The 21,842-nt window shown below is 47.9% G+C and overlaps 1 protein-coding gene across 5 annotated transcripts in view; it reads left to right on the forward strand.

Annotated features, from left to right (window-relative positions):
- Positions 1 to 21,842, forward strand: part of ASCC1 (activating signal cointegrator 1 complex subunit 1) — a 35,968-nt gene that overhangs the window by 1,702 nt on the left and 12,424 nt on the right. For 4 of the 5 annotated variants that reach the window (XM_053983258.1, XM_053983259.1, XM_053983260.1 and 1 more), the window contains exons 2-10: positions 607 to 731; positions 1,828 to 1,927; positions 2,809 to 2,906; positions 4,123 to 4,301; positions 10,362 to 10,498; positions 12,634 to 12,753; positions 16,917 to 17,038; positions 19,109 to 19,188; positions 19,798 to 20,014. In XM_053983258.1, the coding sequence (XP_053839233.1) occupies positions 623 to 731; positions 1,828 to 1,927; positions 2,809 to 2,906; positions 4,123 to 4,301; positions 10,362 to 10,498; positions 12,634 to 12,753; positions 16,917 to 17,038; positions 19,109 to 19,188; positions 19,798 to 20,014 (1,162 nt within the window). In that variant the 5' untranslated portion in view covers positions 607 to 622. The remainder of the gene's footprint in view (positions 1 to 606; positions 732 to 1,827; positions 1,928 to 2,808; positions 2,907 to 4,122; positions 4,302 to 10,361; positions 10,499 to 12,633; positions 12,754 to 16,916; positions 17,039 to 19,108; positions 19,189 to 19,797; positions 20,015 to 21,842) is intronic. The other variant, XM_053983262.1, reaches the window with a different exon arrangement.

Genomic DNA, 21,842 nt, shown 5'->3' on the forward strand with positions numbered 1-21,842 from the left:
TTCACACCAGTGAATATAGAAATTCAAGTGCTGGAGATGTGAAGAATCTGACAGAACATTGCTGGCTCTTTGTTTTAGCACCATTAAATGTTCTCCACTCAAAACATTTTTAACTCAGAGCCAGCTAAAGCCCAAAGAAACTTTGAAATGTCACATTTACTGAGGTTACAGTGACTTTTACCTGAAACCTGTGAGTTTCAGAGTTGCATACCTTACCCTGCTTAAATTTCCTGTTTCCACTTGATTGTGCTTTACGTACTTGTGACTTCTCATCAAATTGCTCTTTGATTGAAACACCTAACATTTGAGGAGGTGTTGCCTTTCTTAAGAATCTACTTGGAGGAGCTTTTACCACAAGGAGGGGAGGCTGAAACTGAATATTAGAAAGAAATTGTTCTCCTTTGAGGGTGCCGAGGCCCTGGCACAGGTTGCTCACAGATGTTGCTGCCCCATCAGAGCAACCTGGGACAGTGGAAGGTGCCCCTGCCCATGGCAGGGCGTTGGAACGAGCTGAGCTTTAAGGTCCTTGCCAACCCAGTGTGCAAGGAAACACTGCAATGAGCTTTTCCTTGGCCTGGGTCAGCACAGCTGTCTCTGTTGTTGCAGTAGGAGGAGGAGCAGGATGGACGTGCTGCGGCCCCCCTTGATAAGGATCGGGGGGCGAGTGTACCGGAAAAATCTCATCCAAGAGCAGGCCCTCCCACACGAGGAGGAGGAGGACTTCTGTGCAGGTAAGGAGTGATGCTCAGGAGGTGTAAACATCAACTCTGGGGACCTAGGGAGCTCTCAGAGTCATCTCTGATGCCTTTGTGAGCGCAGAGACCCGCCCATGTGGCAGATCGAGGTGTTCAAGAGGGAGAAAAAGGCTTTGTGTTGGTCCCTGATGATCCTGCTGCCCAAAGTGGAAGCAGTCCCAGTTATCCCAAGTGGGTTGGCTGACTGTGGAAGAACTCCAGGAAAAGGGAAAACCAGATTAGCTGTGTAGATCTGTTTTTCCCATGTTTCTTTCTTCTCCTTGCTATCTTTATTTGCAGATATGGCAGATACTGAAGGTGCTTGCTAAAGACCTTCTGTCCTTGCAATATTTCTGCCTTTAAAACTGGCCTTTGGAAAGTGTTGCCTATTTTGGGGACAAAATTCTTCCAGTTCTGGTGTGCTTTACTTTGACTTTTCTGCCTGTATGTTTGCTGTAGTTGTGTGAGTTGTGGGCACAGAAAAGCTCCACTGTTAGTTTTCAGATGGGAATGTGACAGTTGTGTCCTGTTTCTCTTCCCACCTTGCCTTTCAGTGGATTTCGCTAAGCTTTAACCAGGTGCTTTCCATTCAAATTCATCCCTGCTTGTGTTGGAAAGGGAGTAGGAAGCATGGATTCTTTCAGAGTGTTCTGTTCGATCCGTGCACAACTGAGCAGCCTGCAGATGAAAGGTGCATCTGTTTCTAAATCACTGGCTTGAACCCTCGGACCAAAACTCTCCTCACCTTTTTATCTTTCTTCTTCTGCAGCCTTAAATTTCTGTATTGGCTGCCAGAAGAGATCATTCCCACTGTGTGGGAATTCCACAAACTCCAGCTGAGAAAAACCCTGGTTTGTAGCTACCTGCTTCCTGTGCCTCCCAGCCGGCCGGATTTAGAAGCTGTCATTATGTGTTCCGGAGCTGGTAGCGAGGTGATAAATAAAAAACAGTTATCCACAGCAGATAACAGAGAGAAGCCCATTCCTTCCTTCATTTGACCTTGAAAGAAAGCTGGGGGGAGACTGTTGTCATCCATAAAGCACCGCCAAACTTCACAGAGGTTGTGCAGGGTCTGATGTGGTTTTCCCGGTAGGCCCCAGTGACTGTGCGGACGAACCCTGCGATGCCTTTGTGGTGGAGGAGACCGAGCGAGGCTTCCGGTGCCGGCTGGAGGTCCCCAGCCCCTTGTACAAGTGAGCCTGTGTGCTTTGCTTTATTTGATTTGCCGCCAGCTGGGGAAGAGGTTGAGCACAGAATTATTTATTTTTGGAGGTTGGGGTGAGCGCTGGATCTCTGGGATGTGCTCCGTGCTCTGGGTTGGAGTGCTGGGGAAGGGGAAATTGGCAATGCCTTTCTAGTGCAGTTGGGCCTCGCTTGACTCCTCACCGGCCCCGTGGTAGGGACAGCAGGTGGTGCTTGTGGCTGGCAGGAGAGTCTTTGAACATCTCTTGCCTTGAACATAAAAGCTTCGAGGAGGGTGGGAGAAGGAAGGGGAGGAAGAACTGGAGCGAGCAGCCTGGCAGGGAGAGTTTGTGGGAGCTTTCAGAGAAAGCACACACGACTGGAATTGGCTGTTGACATCAGTCCCTTGTTTACTGGGGAACCTGTAGTATTCAAAGTTTTATCTAGTTATTTTTGACAGTTTTATTAGTTAGATAGTTTTTCTGAAATACAGAGATGGAAAAGTTGTCCATTGTGTATTTGGATGCTGGCAAATGACTACCTTGAGCAAAGCAAAAAGCAGAAAAAGAGCCCTTATTTCTTCCTCAGCTGGGATAATGGGAAAAGAGATTAACCCAGCTGATGGAGAGGCTGTGGCAGGATGTGGTGGGCAGAGCTGTTGTGGACCTATCAACTTCTTTTAACTTAAATCAGTGGTGAGCCATAGCTCAGCATTGTCCCAGGCTGGACATGTGTGAAGTCCTGGGAATCACCTCTGTGCCTGGATGTGGTCCTGCACGTGGAGCTGGGTGTGTGCATTCCTCCATCACAGAGGGTCCAGGTCTGGACACACATGATGGAGAGTGGCTCGGTGTCACTTTGTGAGGGAAACTCTTGCACTTTCTGCCTCCAGGTACATCATTGGGAAGAAAGGGGAAACCAAGAAGAGGCTAGAAACAGAGACACGAACCTCCATCAGCATTCCAAAGCCTGGAGTGGAAGGAGAAATTGGTGAGTAGGATACCCAAAATGGATGTGCTTTTATCTACTCTTGCACAAACAACGATTTAAGCAGGGAGGGGATACTGGAGGTGTTTTCCCTTTAATTCCTACTTCTTACACAGCACTGGCTCACTTTTTGGCCCTGAGAAAGTCACTTCACTTTTCTCCTGAGCTTATTTTTATTATCTATAAATCCTTTATAAATCCTTATTAAACATTGTCAGTTTGTTTTTTTTTTTTTTTTAAAGTCACTTCTAGGCCTTAAATGGCTTGAGAACTTGGGTCCTGAATGTGTTGTATTTTTTTTTTTTAGTTTTGTTTTCCATCAATAAGAAACTGAAATAGGCATTCAGAGAAATACCTTGTCTATCTGTGTGCAAAATAACCATCTGCACATGATTTAATATGAGAAGGGTTGAGATGACATTTGTGACTTTCTGGTGCTGTCACTAGATCCCAACAGTGAGAGCAGGGCTTCTTGTACCATATGTTCCCTCTCATCACTTCCAGGGATTTAAAAAGAAAGGAGAGCTTGCTCATCAGGGCTGACCCTTGTGAGTTCTGCCAGAGTGGGTATTTGGAGGGTTCCTTAGGGCATGCTCCAGAGATTACTGGCACAGGGATGTTTGTGACAGAGCTATGAGGAGGAAATGCTGGGAGGATCCCACTGTGATGCTGCACAGGAACATAGTGGTGCTTCTCAAGGAGTGGGTCTTGACTTCTTCCCAAGAACTGTAAAGGACTGTTAGGAAGGTTGAGAGATGTTGAAAACATGGAATAATAGGAAGCCAAGGAAATTTTGCTCCTTGCTGTTCTTTCCTTTTGAGCTCAAGTGTTCTCTGTTTGGTGCCTTGAAGTGCGTGCACAAATAACACAGACAGTCTTGATCCTTCGTAGGTTTCCTTGCCCTTTTCACTCTGCCTATATGAAAACTTGAAATTATGCTCTAGAAATCTGAAGGGTCCCTGAACTGATGGGGTCTCAGTCACTGTGTTTAGGCCCTCAGAGCTGACTTTCTGGACAGCAGAGGGATGCTTTTGATGGCATCATCCTGTCTTTGCTGAGGAAAGCACAGCTGTATCAGACATTTTAAGTCAAGCAGGGAGTCTGGCAGGTTTTTCAGTGCATGGTTGGGGGTTTTGATTCCTACTGCTTCCTTGGGAGGCTGGGACTAAAAGCTGAGAGCTTCAGGAAAGCAGAGAGGTGTTGCTGTGTCTCCCTGCAGTGATCACGGGGCAGCAGCGGAGCGGTGTCATCTCTGCCCGGACGCGGATCGATGTGCTCCTGGACAGCTTCCGCAAGAGGCAGCCCTTCACACACTTCCTGTCCTTGGCTCTCAACCAGCCTGCCATCCAGGAAAAGTTCCTGCAGTTCAAAGAGGAGGTGCTGGAGAAGTGCTCAAAGGTAGGGATCCACGTGAGGAGTGCTGTTTCATTTATTGAGAGAGCTCTTTGGCATTTTCCTTGAAGGCCTTATTCTGTTCTGTTTCCTAGGAATGCATTTTCAACAGGCCTTTTCCTTAAGTTGGTGGATCTGCTGTGAATTTGTTGGGTGCTGTTGTGAAATTTTCTGAAAAGCGGAATGGTTTACTTAGATATCCTCCCATCCAGAAAAACCTCTACTAACAATACTCTAAGTTTCAAAAGAGGGTTGGGGTTTCTGTTTTTAATGGGAAACTCACTAAATAATTTAGTGGACCTGTCTACATTTTATATGATTTTTACATAACCATGAATTAGGTAGGAATTTACAAATTTGCTGCTGCTTCTGTTTCACTTTTCTTTTGGCTCCTGACAGTGAAGGAAGAGGGGTGTCATTGCCAGAGCTGAGCGAGAAATGACTTGGTAGCACATGCCATCCTGCAAATCTCATCACTTCCCTTCTTCCCCAGGAGACTTTGTGCTGACAGCACTCCTACTTGCCTTTAGATCTTGTGTTGGGAGGAGCAGGAAATAGTTAGGCATAGGGAAATTAGGAAGAAAATGAAGGGAAAGCTCTGCATTCCCTGGTTTATTTTAGCGTGCTTCTGGGCTGACAGAAGTGGTGTGTCAGTGCACAGGGCTGGGCTGAGGAGAGGGAAATGGTGTTACTAAATTGCCATGTCCTCTGTGTCTGCTGCAGGACATCTCAAGGCAGGAGAGAGGTCTCTCTGTGGCTGCAATGCAATGCAGGTTGCATTGCTGATACACTGCAAGGCTCTGTGGGCTGATACTCTTCACTTTCATGTCCATGTTCTTCTGGTGCCTTGCTAACGGGAAAATACAACCTTGCAGATAGCACAGCTTAAGAAGTTTAGTTTCCTGTGTCTTCATGCCATGGGTGTGAATTATCTGATATCTGGGGAGATATGAGTTCTTGCTCAAGTTCTCATGGTCACTTGCATGTCAGTTGTTTCATCTCCAAGAGCAGTAATGAGCTGTCTTTGCAGTCTTGTCTTTCCTGGCAGTTGAGATTTAAGCTCCTGTTCTCCCAGCTGCTTAATTCCTTGACACCTTAGGAGCTTTCTATCACCTGACATAAAATACAGCTGAAATTGGCCAACAGTTCCAGGGATTAGCCAGTGCAATGCCAGAAGAACCTTTCCCTCGGGCTAGGAGGATGATCTCTCCTCATTAGCCAGCAGCACGACCTTTATTAAAGCTCACCTTGATTAAAGGAATGCCCTGCAGGCAGGGGGATGGAAACATCAGCCTGGGAAGGTGTAGGCTGGACAGAGAGTTGGGACCTCAGGCTGGCATCAGTGATGGCCTGGCTCCCTCTGTTGGTTTCTAGTTCCAGTCCTTGTGTGGGACACACCAAGGTTCAGTGAGAGAAGCAGCTCTTTGAGGGGCTGGTGACCTGCACGGGGCTCTGTAGAGGCTGCTTGTGCCATTGGCTCTGGAGTGAGGCTGCTGCTCTCAGCATGGGCTTTCTCTTGCCCTTTATCCCCTTCTGCCTGGGCTAATGGCTGCTACAGTCCTTTCACCTGGCCTTCCTGGAGATCTGGTCCTGCTCTGCCTGAAGACTTGGCATCCTGGCCTCCATGTATTTGCTCCTTCTCCTCCTCCTCCTCTAGCTGTGTGCCAGCAGGTCCTGTGGATCTTTGTGTTCCCTCGCAGTGGCCTTGCCTGCTGCAGTAGCCTCAGTGTATCCCATACTACCTGCTGGCTCCTGGCTTCCACGCTGCCCTGCTGTTGGATGAGTCTTCTAAGGACCTTTCTAAGTCTTTCCAGTGTCACATTTCTAACGTGTGTTTTAGCCATCTTTGCAGGCAATGCTGTTGTTTGTGCTCTCCTCCAGTGTTTTTAATCCTACAGCACAACAGACTGACCCAGGTCCAGCCCTTCTCCCTGCAGAGCACACATTTTTCTTGCCTCCTGGCTGGGTTGCATCTCTGCAGCTCTCCATTGGCCCAGCCTCTACTGGTGGTCCTGCTTGCTCTCCAAACCCCTCCTGATCTTGTCTGTCACATTGTTTCTCTCTTGCTCACTCTTAAATGTCAGTTTGCATCTCTGAGAGGATGGGGGGTTGTCTGCCATCCTCATAAAAACATGTTCACAGACTTTGTGCATTCCTCAAGTTTTGTCAGTCACATTTGGAAGGAGCTGCCTGCAAACCTTCACATGCCCCTTGTCTCAGAAAACTGCAGCAATCCAGCCTTGGTCAGAGAAGTGCTGAGACCAAGTACTAGCTATGTTCATCCTTCGTCCTCCTGCCTGTCCTTCTGTCTGTCCTGCAATTTTTGTTGTGGGTCTGGATAGCTCCAAGCCCTGTAAGGGCCTGAAATGTTCCTGGCACAGCTTACATCAGCTCTAGAGTTTCAATTTTCAGTTTGAAATGTAGAACTCAGTCAGTAACAGGTATTCAGGGGGTTGCATATGCTTAGCCTAGGAATATATAATGCTTTATTTTTCTGCTCTTCCTTCTCCTGGTATTAGCAAAAGGGTTTCTAGATATATTTATTGCTTCCTGTTAGTTGGAGGAGAGCAGTGCAGCCCTGTGTGTTTCTCAATCACTTCTCCAGCCAGTAATGCCACTCTAATACCACTTTATCTCACAGCAGGGTCTGCTAGAAAGCACATCGGTAATGAAAAACAGTAATTCAAAACTGTGCCTCGCAGAGCAATAAAAGAGCTTAGAGATTTGTCCAAAGCAATGGGATTTCTCGGAATACTTGAGGAAATCTGAATAGGTTTCAGTGACAGAAGCAGGGCGTTTCTCCACCCTGGTGCAAAACATCACAGAATTAAGTGAACTTCAGCCTTTGAATGAGGGATAATAATGGTAAGGAAGGGAAAGGAGCAGGTGTGTGTGTGTATGTTGTGTGTGTGAGGATCTCTTCTGGCCATTGAGCATTTGTGAGGGACTCTATTTCTCTCTGAAGCAGTTACCATGACAACCATTCATTTATATTTCATAGCATTTTGTTGGTAGGTATATGCTTTCTAAGTTGTTTTTTTTTTTTTTTTTTTTTTTTTGTGTGTGTGTGTCTTTAAAAGCTTTTAGAAGATAAACCTTGTGCTGAAATACAGAACACTTCAGGTGTTGTTCATGCTGTACAGTCAGGGCTGGCAGGCAAATGAAGCAGGACTGAGGGGAGGTTCTTTTAGGTTAATTTAATCTAAATACGGGGAGGTGGCTCACCTGGACAGGCTCATCACTGATGTGGTGCAGTGGGAGGTCCGGATGGCTGGATGACCTTGGAAGTCTCCTGTTTCTCACTGTCATGTAGGTGTCAGAGTGAGGAGAACTGAGACGTCTGTCTGAGCATGCAGGTGGAAAAGGGAAGAGACTTTGCAGCAACATTGCTGCGAAAAATCACAGTTGGGTCTTTGAGAGCTGTGCAAACGCAGCGTTTGCAGACTGAACAGGCTGCAGATGTAGCAGGGAAAAGAAACAGGATTGCTGTCATATATGGCAACCTGTAAATATCAAACATTGCTAATGAGGTATTTTATCTCAGAGTGGAAGGGACAGAAAGTGGGAGGGGGTTTTGAGCCTGTAGCTCTTCAGCCAATCCTGTGTAAATACTGTTTTCCTGGCTCACTCCTTCGTTTGTGGATCAGGGTGGCACAGGGCACATAACTGGCATGCAGTATCCTGCTCTTAAGGAAAAAAAAAAAACAAACCTGAAAAACATAAAGCTGTCTGCAAACATTGAGAGCTCTTAAAACAGTAGAGAGGACACAGCCAGGGTGGAAGAGCTAAGGAGCTTGATCCCTTGCCTTGTCATGTAGAAGGGCTGAAGTGTGTTGTGGTTTATGATTTCCCTACTACAGGGTCTTAGATTTGGAGGGACAACGTACTTGGGCTTTGCAAAGATTTGGAGACCGCAGATAAAACCCTTTCTGTTCCTTCTAAAGAAGCATAGCAGAGGTAGAAGTCTTTGGTAGCAGGAGAGAGAAAAAATGACCAAGTGGAAACGAGCTGGGTTTTTTTGACCATGACAGGGCAGTGTTAGGGAGAAGCATAAGCTAAAAAGGACAGTCATCACATATGGATAGTGCATAAAGGGATTATTTTTCCTGCCTCTAAATACATCTTAAAGAGCTGAGGTTTGAACAATAAATTTTTGTAGAGACAATAGGGCAGGTTCCCATGAGGTGACTCAGTGATTGCTGATCGCACATCATGATCTGGGATTAGAATAATTGAGTTCCAGCCTTTTTGCATCCTGGTGAGCAGCATCCAGCCAGGAAGGGCTGCTGAGACACCCACAGGAACGTTGGCTGTTCAGGGGGAGCCAGCTCTGACGCAACATCTATTTTATGTGTGGGAGAAGTGGGATCTGCTGGCCTGTGAAAGAGTAGGGAGTGTAAGCAGGGTTTTGAGGAGCTGCCTGAAATACTAGGGAGTAACCCAGGAGGATTATTTAAGTCTTGGCCTGCTCACTGTGCACTGCTCTTCCCTGCTGATCTCCCCAGCAGCAGTATGTGGCTCGTGGAGGTGACGTGCCATCATTTGTCAACTCAGCCCACACGCAGGTGTTGAAAACCTCAGGGGAAAATGCTGCTTTTGGGGCAGGGTCATGTTTACAGCACAAATTGTACTGGGGCAGAAAATGAGGGCAGGGCTTTGGCTTTCTGACCTGCAAAGGGCTGTTACTGTACCTCATCTGTGCCCTCTGTGACCTCGGCTGGTTGTCTGTGGCAAGGTTGAATCAAACCTTCTCCCAGTTTCTGTTACCCAAGCTGTTGTTTTGTGAAGGGCCAAATATTCTCTGATTGCAGATATCACTGGAGAAAAAAGGCTGACAGAGAGAAATCAAGTCCTGTCATGTATGTGAACAGCAGCATGAATGAAAGGAAGCCACAAATCTTTTACTGCAGGGAGGGGAAGGTAGGAAGAAGTGGGATGGGGCCATCCCTGTTTTTTGCCAAGCTGTGGCTGCTGGAGCAAGCCCCTGGCCTCTGTTTTGCAGCCTGCCTTGTCCCTAGTCCAGCCCATAAGCTGTGCTGTAAAGAAGGGTCTGCGTGTGGTCATTAGGCATGAAAAATGCTGAGCGAGATGTTGTGGGGCATGAGACTCTTGACAGGCTGAGATACTGCAGCATTTAAATGTCTGAAAGGTTTTATTTCAAACTCTGGAGCACAGTAGAAATTTCGAAGCTATTGTTCTCAGCTGGTGCACTCTTTTCAGATGCAGAAAGGCTTCCATGGTCTGGCAGCTTGGCTTCTTCTGGAGTTAAAATTGGAGGTTATTTAATGCGCTGATGGGAAGTGGCCACTAAGTGGAAATAATAGTTTTAATATGTGTGTATTAACCATCCTTGAGGTATTTTTGTAAGTATCCTGGAACAGGATAGCACATTTCTTAAAGCTGGATGCAACCACTGCTCCACCTGGGAACAGTTCCTCCCCAGCAACAACACACAGCTCTTCTTATAAAGGGAATTTAAACTTAATTCACCTCAGCAAACTAGAGGGCATATGGGAAGAAGAAAAATATAATTATCAGAGCTGGTATTAGCTGTGCTTCTGTTGTGAGGTGCAACCTGTGTTTAGACAGGATTTAGAGACCATTTAGAGCTTGTCACAACAGCTGGTCTCAGTTTTATTGCACAAGAAATGGACTGAAGTTTTAAGTCTGAGCTGGCTTGTGTTGAGTTCATTGCTGGTAGCAGATGCCGCATCAACACCTGTGGAAGTCTCCTCCCAAAAAACCTCGCACAAGTGAGTGTTGCAAGTCCTGGGTACCAAGTTACAGCCTGCTGTAATGATCTTCCAGGCTGCTGTTCAGCAGCTCTGATGGAAGAGCAGGCAGGGAACTGTGATGGGACTGCAGCTCTTTATTTCACACAAGGCTAAGCTTGCTTCCTCAAAAAGCCTGAGAAATTTTCAACTTCGAGTCATTACCAACCCGACCAGAGATAAAAGGATTGATGCCAGTGATTTGGTACCTGCTTTCTGTAGCATTTATCCCTGTGATGGAGTAGGGTGTGTGTGGATGAGGTGAGACACCTCTGTGTGATGGATTGATTTGTAGGATCACGGCGTCAGCAGCAGCCTGTTCCAGAACCCTGCGAAGCTTCACCTGACTCTTGGGACGCTGGTGCTCCTGAACGAGCAAGAGATCCAGAAAGCCTGTGACCTCCTGCAGCGATGCAAAGAGGACTTTGTGGAGTAAGTGCTGGGAAAGGGATGTCATCACCAAGGCCTTGAGAGAGGGGAAAGCAGCACTCTGTCTTGACAAGGAACAGTGAAGAGAAGAGCAGCTCAGTAGCCTTCTCTCAACTCTGGAAATTAAGAAAAAGGCTGAAATGTTTCAAATGGGGTGGTAGAAATCCCTGAGCAGCCGCAGAGAGCCTTACAGCATCTGTAGCTCAGCTCAGACCCTCGGCATTCCCTGAAAACCTGCTCTGCTCACTTCTCTTCCTCACATGCATTCCTGTTCTTTGTACCTGAGCAGTTTTTGTCGCTGTCCCCTGCCTGCTGCAGAGGGAGGCTGAGCTCCCTTACCTTTGCACGCTGCCTGCAGTGGGCTCTGCCTCTGGCTCTTCCCTCCTGCCTCAGAGCAGATGCTGAGGTGTCCTTGACACACATTCCTGGACGAGGGGAGCTGTGCAGGGAAGCCATCAGGAGCCTTGTGAGTAATCAGCCTGGAAGTGTCTGTGCTGCTCTGGGAGCACGGCTGCCTCGCTGCCTGTTAACACTGAGCTGCAGATGCTGGGGCTTTGGCTGCAAATGTGGTCCAGTGACACCATAATTAGCTTATCTCTGGTCAGCTTAGTAATTGAAGATGGCCTGAGGGGGTGGTTTATTTATTTATTTCTGCAAAGCCTTTGCACACAGAGCACGGATCCTTCGCATTCATTTATTTGCCGCTTCGGTGCATGAAGAATTGGCCACGCTGTGCCAGCTAATATCTGTGGGAATTAATGCATGGCCAGAATTCATACCTCTGCCTTTAAAAGGATGGCTCCAGTTCAGCTGTTGAACAGAAATGCAAGTGTGTTTCCAGGGGGAGGCTCTGAATGCAATATTTGGAAAGTGCCAGCTTCCACATAAGTGGATTGAACTGATGCCGAGAAAATCATTACTCCCCATTTCCTTTAGTGAAGGGGGAATCAACACTTGAAGGTAACCTTTAGTTTATTTCCCCTTGCACACCCAAGTAAATATACTTGGAAAATTAATTAGGCTCCCTTCCACCTACATAAACCTTCATTAGCTTTCATTTCCTTTTCTAAAGTGCAGGCAGTGCCCTGTGAAGTTAGCTATGACCTTTTTGACCCTTTTTGAATATGTGACCTTTAGTGCTGTTCATTTGATATCCATAATAGTACATTTGTGCTGTTTCCCTCCCAGTAACTATACTGGGAAGGGAAATCACACTGCTTATTTCAGTTGGGAGTCTTTGCTGAGAACCTCAAAAGCTGAACAGAAGTGAGCAAGGTCAGAGCAAAGTCACACTCACCTTGTTAACTTGTGTTTGTTACATCTGCCTGCCCAGACACTCCCTGTTCTTTCCAGGAGCCCTGGGTGTTAAACAAGGCATCACTTACAGGGAGTGCTGGCTGCAGTGCCAGCCTCCCCAGGATGCTCTCCTGGGAAAGGCAAGGAGGCAGCGTGTTGGGAAGCAGATACATTCTACAGGCCTTTTGCAGGTGTGGGAGTGCAGATTATATCCTGCATGAAGAGCTGGAGCTGATTTTAAACCAGCTCTATTTACTGGTTGGATGTTGCTCTCAGAGCTGTGTTCTGTGTCAAGTACCTTTCCCAGCAAAAATCAGAGACATTATGGTTGGTCTTTTCACAGGGAGGCAGGAGCTTCTCTGGAATGAGAACTTGAACCATTTACTTCTGGTGGGTTTTCTGACATGTGGATGGAGATCTCCATGTTGAGGTGGCCTGTGAGCACTGACAAGTTGACTTAATGTGTGTCTGAAACGCTGAATGTATGAATTTAAATTCTTTTACCACTCAGGGTGATAAGGCAATAGCAGCCATAGGCTTTTGAGTTTTAGGAATTAGGGAGAGTTTTTGAGTTTTTGAGTTTTTGGTTTTTGCAGTGCAAACAAGCTGAAAAATAGGGGACAGAAAAGAACTCCTGAGTGGAGTTCACTGCCCCATAGGCTCTGTGTAACATTTAAGTCCCACTTAACGTGAAATTTGTGTCTCACTACGGCAAAAAGAGTAATCTCATTCCCATAGTAAACCCAAATATTTGGTATGTGCACGAGGAGCACTATGTGTTTCATTTCAAGAGCTGGTGTGATGCTTTGCTTTTTTAACATTAGGGATTTCTTGGGTTTTAGCCAAATTACTGGAGGCCAGCCCCTGACGGTGGAAGTGGCAGGAGTGGAGTACATGAACGATGACCCTGCCATGACAGACGTCCTTTATGCCAAAGTCCACATGAAGGATGGCTCAGACAGGTGAGTGCCCCTGCTCCTGTCTTTCATTCCTCCCTGGAGTGCCAGGGAAACCCTCTGGTGGGTGCTGCTGGCAGTCCTCTGGCCAGCAGTCACCAAGATGAAGTCATCCTTGCTTCCTGAACCAGTTAAGGCAGTGATGTGTTTGCTCTTTAAAATCAGTCACTGGTGCTGCAGCTGAAGGGTGTCGTTTGTTTCTGCAGCAGTCTGTCATGTTGAATGATGGAGTCACGGCTCGCACGAGGATAACATGGCCAAGGAGATACTCCTGAGATGACTTAGAAGGCAGGATGATTTGGCCTCTACTGTCTAGTTCCCAACCTGCTGTCCAGATTAATCTGGACAACCTGGCGTATTCTATTCTGCACTTAATTATTCTTAAAACCCAGTTAACCCAGAAGGTCCTCAGAAGAGCATGACCTGGTTACAGAGTTGGTTCATGTGTCTGCAGCAGCCTGGAATAGGTGCTGGGTGTGAAATGTCTTTTGGAGCTGCTGCTGCTGCAAGATCTTGAAGCCTGGTTGGTGTCAGCTCGAGTGTTTGTGCTGTTCACCACTGTGGCTGATGGCTTCAGCTCTACAAACAGCCCTGCCCAGGATATGGCAGTGTCTGGACAACCTTCCTTCATCTTGTTTTTGAGAAGGACTATGTCACCACTGGCAGCACTGTCTTTTCTCTTGTTGCTTTCTGGAAGATTGAGGAACCATGGATGGAGCTTGGAACACCCTGTTCTAGTGGAAGGTGTCTCTGCCCATGACAGGGTTTGGAAGCAGATGATCTTCAACACTTCTTCCAACCTAAAGCACTATAGATTCTATGATTAACATAAGAGCTGTTGTACTCTGTGCTGCTGGTTGCCAGAAATAGGGAAGGGGAGTAGCCAAAAGAGCTTTACCTCCTGTCTTTGAGCCTCAGCCTTCTCTTTGCCTGACAGCACTGCCCTTTTGTTGTCTGTTCCCATTGCTAGAGGACAGCAGGAGCTAGCAGAGGAGCATGGAGCAGTGCAGCTGGAGGAGGGAGGCTGTGAGCAGGGACTGGCTCAGGGAAGAAGGGATATGTTCTGGCATATCCTTTCCCTGAGGGCTGAGGAGACAGCAGGGGGGGCAGCCCTGCTTAAAACCACACTTTGGAGCCTGTGTTGAAGTAAGAGATAGGAAGTGGGATAAGGAAATGAGGGGGAAAATGAAAAATGTAAGAACTGCTGGGAGGCAGTAGGAATTGAAGTCTTTTCCCTTTCTTGGCTCTTCCACTTTGAAGTCTGTCCTACCCTGGAAGAGGTGAGATAAAAACAAATGGGGCAGGTAGGGAACCAGGGCAAAGCAGAGATCAGCCAGGAGACAGAGCACAGGGAGAAAGAGAGCAGAAGCACTTGGAAAGATGAGATGGAGACAGATACTGCATGACCCAAATGTCCTTCTGTGGGTTTTGTTGTAGAGAGCATCTAAAATACCAGCTCTGGGAGCTGAGGTCTGGGCCTGTTCTCCTGAGTCACTGAGCTCTGGTTCTCTCTGAGGTGCAGTGCTTGCCAGTCTGGTTGCATCTGAAAATAAATCTGTGGCCTGAGGAGCTGGGAGAGGAGTCCTGTAGAGCATAAGCGTGGCCTACATTGACAGTGATGTCTGCCTGCCTCTGGGGACAGCTGGAATTGTTGGTACTTGCACTGTGCTCTGTTTCAGATGCCAGCTGTACCCTGTGTGATGAGAACCCACTTAGGCATAATGCTGGAGAAAGTGCTGATGTGCATCAGGGCTGGCAGAGCTGCTTTGGGCAGGGGATAGAAGCGAGGTCTTGAAAATGAAAACAGCACCTGGCCTTGAAAATGAAACCAGCACTCCCCAGTCACCCCAGGAAAGGACTGACGACTCCATTGTCCTTCACAGAGATCTGTTAGCTGAGGTTTTGGCCAAAAGCAGACCTTGTGCTTTGCATGGCACCTGGAAACCGCCAGGCTTCTCTTCCACAGCGCCTGCTTTGCTTTTTGCACAGCAGCAGGCTCAGAGAGGGCCAAGCAGTTTGAAGTTTTAATCCTTGGCCCAGGCTGGTCCTGCCCTCACCTGCAGATTAATTCACAGAATCACAGAATAGGCTGAGTTGGAAGGGGCCCATCAGGGTCATCGAGTCCAACTCCTCTGGCCAGAACACCCCAACGCCACCACTCTGTTTCACCCTGAGAGGGTTGTCCAAATGCTCCTGGAGCTCTGGCAGCCTTGGGACCACTGACAATTCCCTGTTCAGTGCCCCACAACCATCTGGGTGAAGCTCCTTCTCCTGATACCATTCATCTGGCACTTCTCCCCTTATATAGTTCCTTAGCTATGAGCAAGCATCCAGAAGAACATTTAGCTTTGCAGAGGGAAATAAAGGTGTTTTTGTGTTGATGGAGAGCAGCTTTTCCTTCCTTTGAGATTCCAGCAGACACTGTTTTGGACCAGCAGTGATTATAAAGAGAAGACAAATGGTGATCTCTCCAGAAAACCCTGCTTTGGTTTCTGGCCTGTAACACAGGTGAACAGCTGAACAGCTCCTTGAACCTCTTGCCTGCTGAAACCTGCTGTGCCTTGCTTAGGGAAATGGGAAAGCAGTTTCTGAGCTGCAAGGCCAATACTAGAGGAGAGTAGCAGCCACGTGGCTTCCTGTGCTGGATCAGACTGCTGCAGCCTGTGCTAGAGAGAGGTGTGTGCCTTCCTGTCTCATGCAAGATGTCCTGTTAGCTCTGTGTAGTTCCTGGCATGGCTGAGGGGTGGAGTTCCTTCCTGATCTTTGGATGATCTTGATCAGCTTAAGCTGTAAAGCAGGAGATTTGATTTATCCTGACTTAGCTTGCATAACTGCAGACAGAATTAGGGGTTGGCAAGCCCTTCTGCACATATAATGGCTCAGACTGAAAAAGGGATCATGCTCTGATGCCTCCCACATGGCAAATAATTTCCATTATAATTCATTCTAATTTGTTTTATTTCCTTGATTAACTTTATAACGTAATAAAGCACCATTTTCACTTGAGCTATTCTCTGTTAATTTGTTTTAGTATTGTCTGTAATGATATTCATTTAATCTTTGTCATTGCTAATTTTAAAAATCACTGAAGTAAAGCCAGAAAATAGTAGAAAGCCGTGACAATTGGTAGTTCGAGAGTCTTGCAATGGTCACATGGGGGCTGGCAGCCCGTGAGGGGCAGCCCAAAGCCAGCAGTGGGGTCGGAGCTGGCATCCAGAGCGTGGCAGCCCCAGGCTCTGGGGACAGGCCACTCTCTGCCACAGCTGAGACACCAACCTGGTGGGACCTCACGGAGCAGAAAGCTCTCTAATCTCTGGGACAGGCTGGGAGAAGCTCAGATTCTTCTGCACAGGCATAATACCCTCTGGCCTTATTTTTGGAGATGGGAAGTTTTGATTCTGGCATATTCTCTCTACCTTGGTAAGAATCAGGCACTGCAGAAATTTTTTGGGCACAGCAGCAGCCTGGAAGTTCCTTCAGCTCCTTAGACATGAGTGCATTGCTCAGATCCCTGCTCCTGCTGCCTGTCCACCTGCCTGGGTGGATCTGCCCTCAAATCCTGACAGTTCAAGGCCAGACACAAAGGTGGGAATAAGTCCTTGGATTTTGCTTGCTCAGTAGCTCCAAAGCTGGAGTGTTCACCAGGATGTGCTGACAGGGTTTGTGCCCCTGTCACCATGTTCTGGGCTCTCCCAGAAAGCAAGTCCAAGGCTGGGTTGGTTATCTGGGACGGAGAGGAGCCAGGCTGCAGCAGTGCCTGAGCAGATCCTCTGGGAGTCAAGGTGCCCAAGCCCCTGCGGGTGTGCAGATTTTAGCATTTGCAAGGAGAGTCACATTGTGTTTCCTGGCAGTAGAAAGATGCATCCTTCTGCTCCCAGTAACATCTGTCACTGTGAGCGAGCTCTCTGCTGTGCTAAATCTGCCCTTCCTCGTGGAATATTTGCAGCAGAAGCGATCACAGAGGAAGCTTTGTGCAACAGTCAGAACTTTTTGCATTAGAGCTGAATGCTGATGCCTCTGCTCGCTTTCCGTCAGGGACTAGCTCCCTTTCCTGTGTGCATGCAGAGACTTCATTTCACACTTGCTGCCCTCCTGGCTGAAAAGCCAAAAGCTGATGCTGCAGAGGCTCCTTGTTTTACATGGCCCTGCTCTTTCTCTTTGGTTCCCAGGCTGCAGATGGTTGCTGATCAGCTGGTGGAGCGGTTTGTGGCCTCTGGCCTGATGCTTAAAGAATGGGACAGGGTGAAACTGCATGCCACAGTCATGAACACGCTCTTCAGGAAAGATCCAAGTATGTACAGAGCCTTCATCCTTGCTGCTAAATGCATTTAAAGTAGTCCCGTTGCTCAGCAGATGCTTTTGTTTGCTTTTTCAGTGTGGTTTTTCTTACCTACGGGGCTGGGGGGAGATGTCTGCAGATAAAACCCAGGAGAAAATAAAGCAATGAACAAAAGTCATAGATTCAAAATCTTGGCACCCTGTAGCACTCATAGTAACTGGGCTAGGGAAAAATATGTTCAAGTAGAATTGTAGAATGTCCTGAGTAGGAAGGGACCCACAAGGGTCATTCAGCCCAGCTCCTGGCCCTGCCCAGGACACCCCAACAATCACACCCTGTGCTTGAGAGCGTTGTCCAAACGCTTCTGGAGCTCTGACCATTTCCTGGGGAGGCTGTTCAGTGTTCTCTCTGGGTGAAGAACTTTTTCCCAATATTCAACCTCCCCTGGCACAGCTCCAGCAATGCCCCTGGTCACAGAGAGCAGAGGTCAGAGCTGCTCCTGCACTGCCCTTTGTGAGGAAGCTGCAGACCCTGATGAGGTCTCCCCTCAGTCTCCTTCAGGCTGAACAGAGCAAGTGACCTCAGCCACTCCTCACAGAGGCGAGATCTTGGGCTCTCTGTGTCCTGGTGTTAAATTGAAACTGGGTAACAACTCCATGTGTTGTGCTGACCTTCAAACAAGATGAAAACATAATCCTCTTTGGTTAACTTAGACATTGCTCATTTCTTTAGGAAAGTGATTCCATTGTCTTTCTCCTTAAATCAGCTGCAGACAGATGAATGTGATGCAAAGCCGAATGTGAGCTATTCTTGAGTGTATGGCGTCTGCTGTCTCTGCCAAAAGATTGTCTGCTCTGGCTGTCTGTAGCATCCTTCTGATCACATTACTTTATAAAGCAGCCCTAAAAGCATCATCCTTGGGGAGGGGCAGTGAGTTACAGCCTGGTTCTCCGTGTGCAAGCGTGCATGCTCTGGCACAGTGGACCCTGTGCACTGCAATAGGTTGTGTCAAGAATTCTTTAGTTGTTGCCTCTCTGAATCTCTGCGGGGACAGTGATAACAGCAGGTGATTTTTGTCATTGTTTTCTGGGCAGGTTTTGGGTCTGACTGCTGCTGAAGTCAAACAAGCACACCCAGGGCGTAGAAACCCTGTAAAGATGGGGCTCTCAAACTGAGCCCTGAAAATGTGACCCCAGAGTGCTGCTGTGGCTCTGTGTGAGGGGAGGCACATGGGCAGCTAGGTCTGGCATCCTGAGTCTAAATTCTGCACAACCCCATGAGGCATGAGAGGCATTCAGACACAATGGGGAGAGCATTCCGCCAGCATTCCGCAGGCAGCCATAGAAGTCGCTTTGTATTCCATACAGGATTTGAACAGCAAGCTGGATGTGAGGGGGACTTCATAGTTAATGATGGAGATGAAAAAGAAATACTGAATATATTCACCGAGTGAGGCAGAGGTCCTGTGGAAGGAACAGATCATGTACTTGGGGATTATATAAAAACCCAGCCGTGCTCTGGGGAAATGGATCTCAGCTGTAGGCTTTTGGCAGTTGCTGTAGGCCTAGGCTGCTATTCTGAATGTCTGTGTGTGTGTGGCTGTGTGCCCACCCCACAGAAGCATCCACAGCACACGTATGGTGCAGGCAGCAGAGGTTTGTGTCGGTGCCGGCCGCATCCCGCCTGGCGTTGTGCTGGCATGCTCAGCCTGGAATCTGGTGCTGTTCCAGGCCATGCAAGTGCTGTCTCACACCCTTGACATGGCAGGATGTGGGATGAGAATGAGCCAGAGAGAAGCAGGTGTGTTGCACTGAGCAGTCAGCCCTACAGAATCACCACAGCAGTAGCTGTGATTTAGGGCCTTTCCTCCAGGACAGAGGTGATCCCAATGGAGGCACCAGTTCCAGCCCTTTTCCTCCTCAAATCCAAGTGGAAGTGGGGTTTTTTTGCACTGAGAACTCGGCAAAGATGGTTTATTAGCTGGCAGCTGACTTTGGGGAGGGACAGAGGTGGGGGGTGAAGTACAGCACACAGAGTTCTCCCATCTGAAGCTCATTCTGCTGGTGGCTTTTCTTTCTACAGCTGAAGAACGAAACAACACAATGACTGGTAAATCATCTTTCAAGGAGCGGGAGTCATTCAATGGCCAAAATATCCTCAAGGTCAGTATGAAACAATTAAGGAAATGGAGCCAGCTATGGATATTGTATAGCCAAAAGAGGTCGAAACACCTCTTCTAGATTGCTTTTGTCTTAGGCTTATGGGATCTCCTGGGGCTTGGGGGTTGGGAGGGGGGAATCTGTTTAGAAAATAAACAGTCCAGATCACTCGTCATTGGGAGCATTACAGTATTTAACAGGAGCATTCCTTAAGCTGCTGAGGCTCAGAGCAGGAATATGAAGCACGAATGCTAAGTGGGTGTTCATGTTGTCGTTTACTCCGCTCCTGTTTTACCCTGGAGACTCAGGCTCGAGTTGATTCTCAGCCCACCAGAAAGAAGCACTTCGTTGCTCTTGTTCTACTCATATATATTTATGAAACTAAACCCCGCTCTCATTTCACTTACTCTTTTCTTTTTGGTTTAAATCTCTGCTATTGATTTGCTCCAGAAAAATACTGGGTAGTGGTAGGGAGTCCCACCAGGATCTGAGGGCTTTGGCAGTGATCGGAGGTTAGAAAACACGATCCCCAAGACTGTGGAGGTTGGGTAAGGCTCAGAGGGGAGCATGCTGCAGACTCCCAGGCTTTGCCAATCAGGGTTGGGTCTGCAGGCAGCCTCTGCTGCTCATCCAGATGGCTGTGGCAGACTGATGCTGTGGTGCTTGACCCCTGCAAGTGTCCAGAGAGAAAAGAGATGCACAGAGGAGCAGAAATGGAAAACAGCACCGGCTTGTAAGCAAATTTGCAATCCTCATTGTGTGAGAGGATTTGTTGCAGGCAGCTCTGATAAGAGGGAGCGAGGACAATGCATGGATACATTTGGGAACCGTAAGAAGATATTCTGGCAATGAAGATACTTGAGAGAGGATGCAGGCTGGGTGGGAGCTGGACAACCCAGAAGGACTTTAGAGCCCTCCCAGAGGAGGGGAAGAGTGTGCTTTATTTGTATTTACAGTCTTAATAATGTATCAGGCACTGGATGCAGGGGGATGTGAAGGCAGGGAGTGGAACTGATTGATCTGTGTGCAGAGGACAAACAAAGGGACAAAATTAGGTTAAGCTCTCATTGTCCTCAAACGGTCTGTGCAAGCACGGTGTCATGACTCAGCGTCACCACATGTTGAGTGTGCACTGTGAGACTGCAGTATTGCAAGCTGGAGCAGGGAAGCCACAGCCCTGGTCCCTTTCTTGACGTGATCTGCAGTTTTGGATAGCTCTCAGCATTGGGAGAGCTGGCTCTGGAAGGGGGAGATGTGTGTCAGGAGCCCTGAGTGCCTGCAGGACTCTGCTTTCTCCACGTTCACCGTAGCTCCTTTCTCCTGCTTCTGTTAAACTTGCCCTCAGGCTTTGGAGACGCATCAAATCAAACTGTGGGTCTTCCTCCGTGCTCTCATCCCAAACTGTTTGTGATTGGGACGGTATTAATGATGCTCCCTCTGCTGGTCACACCGTTTGTGGGGTCTGAGGATGTGGGGAAGGGTCTTACGGTGCACAGTGCTTGTAAATGCAACTGCTCTCCTTCCGAGGCTACTTCTTATTCTCGTTGCTCTCGGAAATATGAGCCCGATGCATTTTTAAAGCTCCTAATTGATTTTGTACTGACGTAGCCAAAAGAGCTAGTGGCTGTTTGAACTGCTGGTAATTACTTCAAAGCATGTCTTGCTACAAGAAATGTCATCCTTCTCTCCCACCTCCACTACATTTCCTAACCTGCCCGTTTTGTATTTCCCTTTGGTCTCCCACGTGCCTGCAGCAGAACGCCCGTTGGCATTAATTAATTACATGAGTCATAAATAGCTCCAGGCTTCTTACCGGAGGAGCCCAGCCTCAGTGAGCCACTGATGCATTCCAGCATGACCTTGCAGGGATGCACCAGTTCCCTCCCAGCCTGCTTTTATATCCATTATTTATCTTGTGCTGGGGAGGCTGCCCTCTCGCAAAGTGGCTTCATTAACTTTTGCACCAGGATCCAAAGGACGGGCTGTTAATGAATATGGCTGCAGTTAGGCAGGCTGGTGGGAGGGAGGGCCATGTGCCCTGCATGTGATTCCAGGCGGTGGGACTCTGTGATAGCTGTGCTGAGTGGCTGTGCTCCCACTTGGAACGCTAACAAAGCATGGCTGCTGGTAGGAGGGTAAGTGGGAAAACGCAGGTTTCATCACTCTCATTCCCATTGTGCAGCCCTGTAGGGCCAAAGGCTCAGGGCAGGACTGGAGCTGTCGGAGCACAGAGCACGATGGAAGTGCTGTGGCTCTGCTGTTCCAGGCTGAGGCTCCCCATGGTCAGAGCTGTGTGTGTGTGTGCAGATGCGCTGGCAGCACATGTTTGCTGATAACATGCCTGTGCTACACCAGGCTCCAGCTGGTATTTTGCTTTCAGCTGAACTAATCAGAATTTTATTTAATAATCCTTTGTTCTACCCATTCCACAGAGTTAAACATACACTCCTATTTGTGCTAATAAATGGTTGTGCAGGCCGGTACCTTCCCACACTGCTCAGAAAATAGATCCTGTAGGATGACTTGCTTTTGGGAGTTTAAATTACTTCTGTCTTGAAGAATATCCCTGAAAAAGGTTTCCTGGCATAGGTGGAGCTGAGAGCCCAAAGGGCTGTGTGAGATTTGTGTCCAGCAAAGCTTTGCCTTTGCACTTCTCT

This window comes from Vidua macroura, chromosome 8, assembly GCF_024509145.1.
Source record: "Vidua macroura isolate BioBank_ID:100142 chromosome 8, ASM2450914v1, whole genome shotgun sequence".
NCBI classification, from domain to species: Eukaryota; Metazoa; Chordata; class Aves; order Passeriformes; family Viduidae; genus Vidua; species Vidua macroura.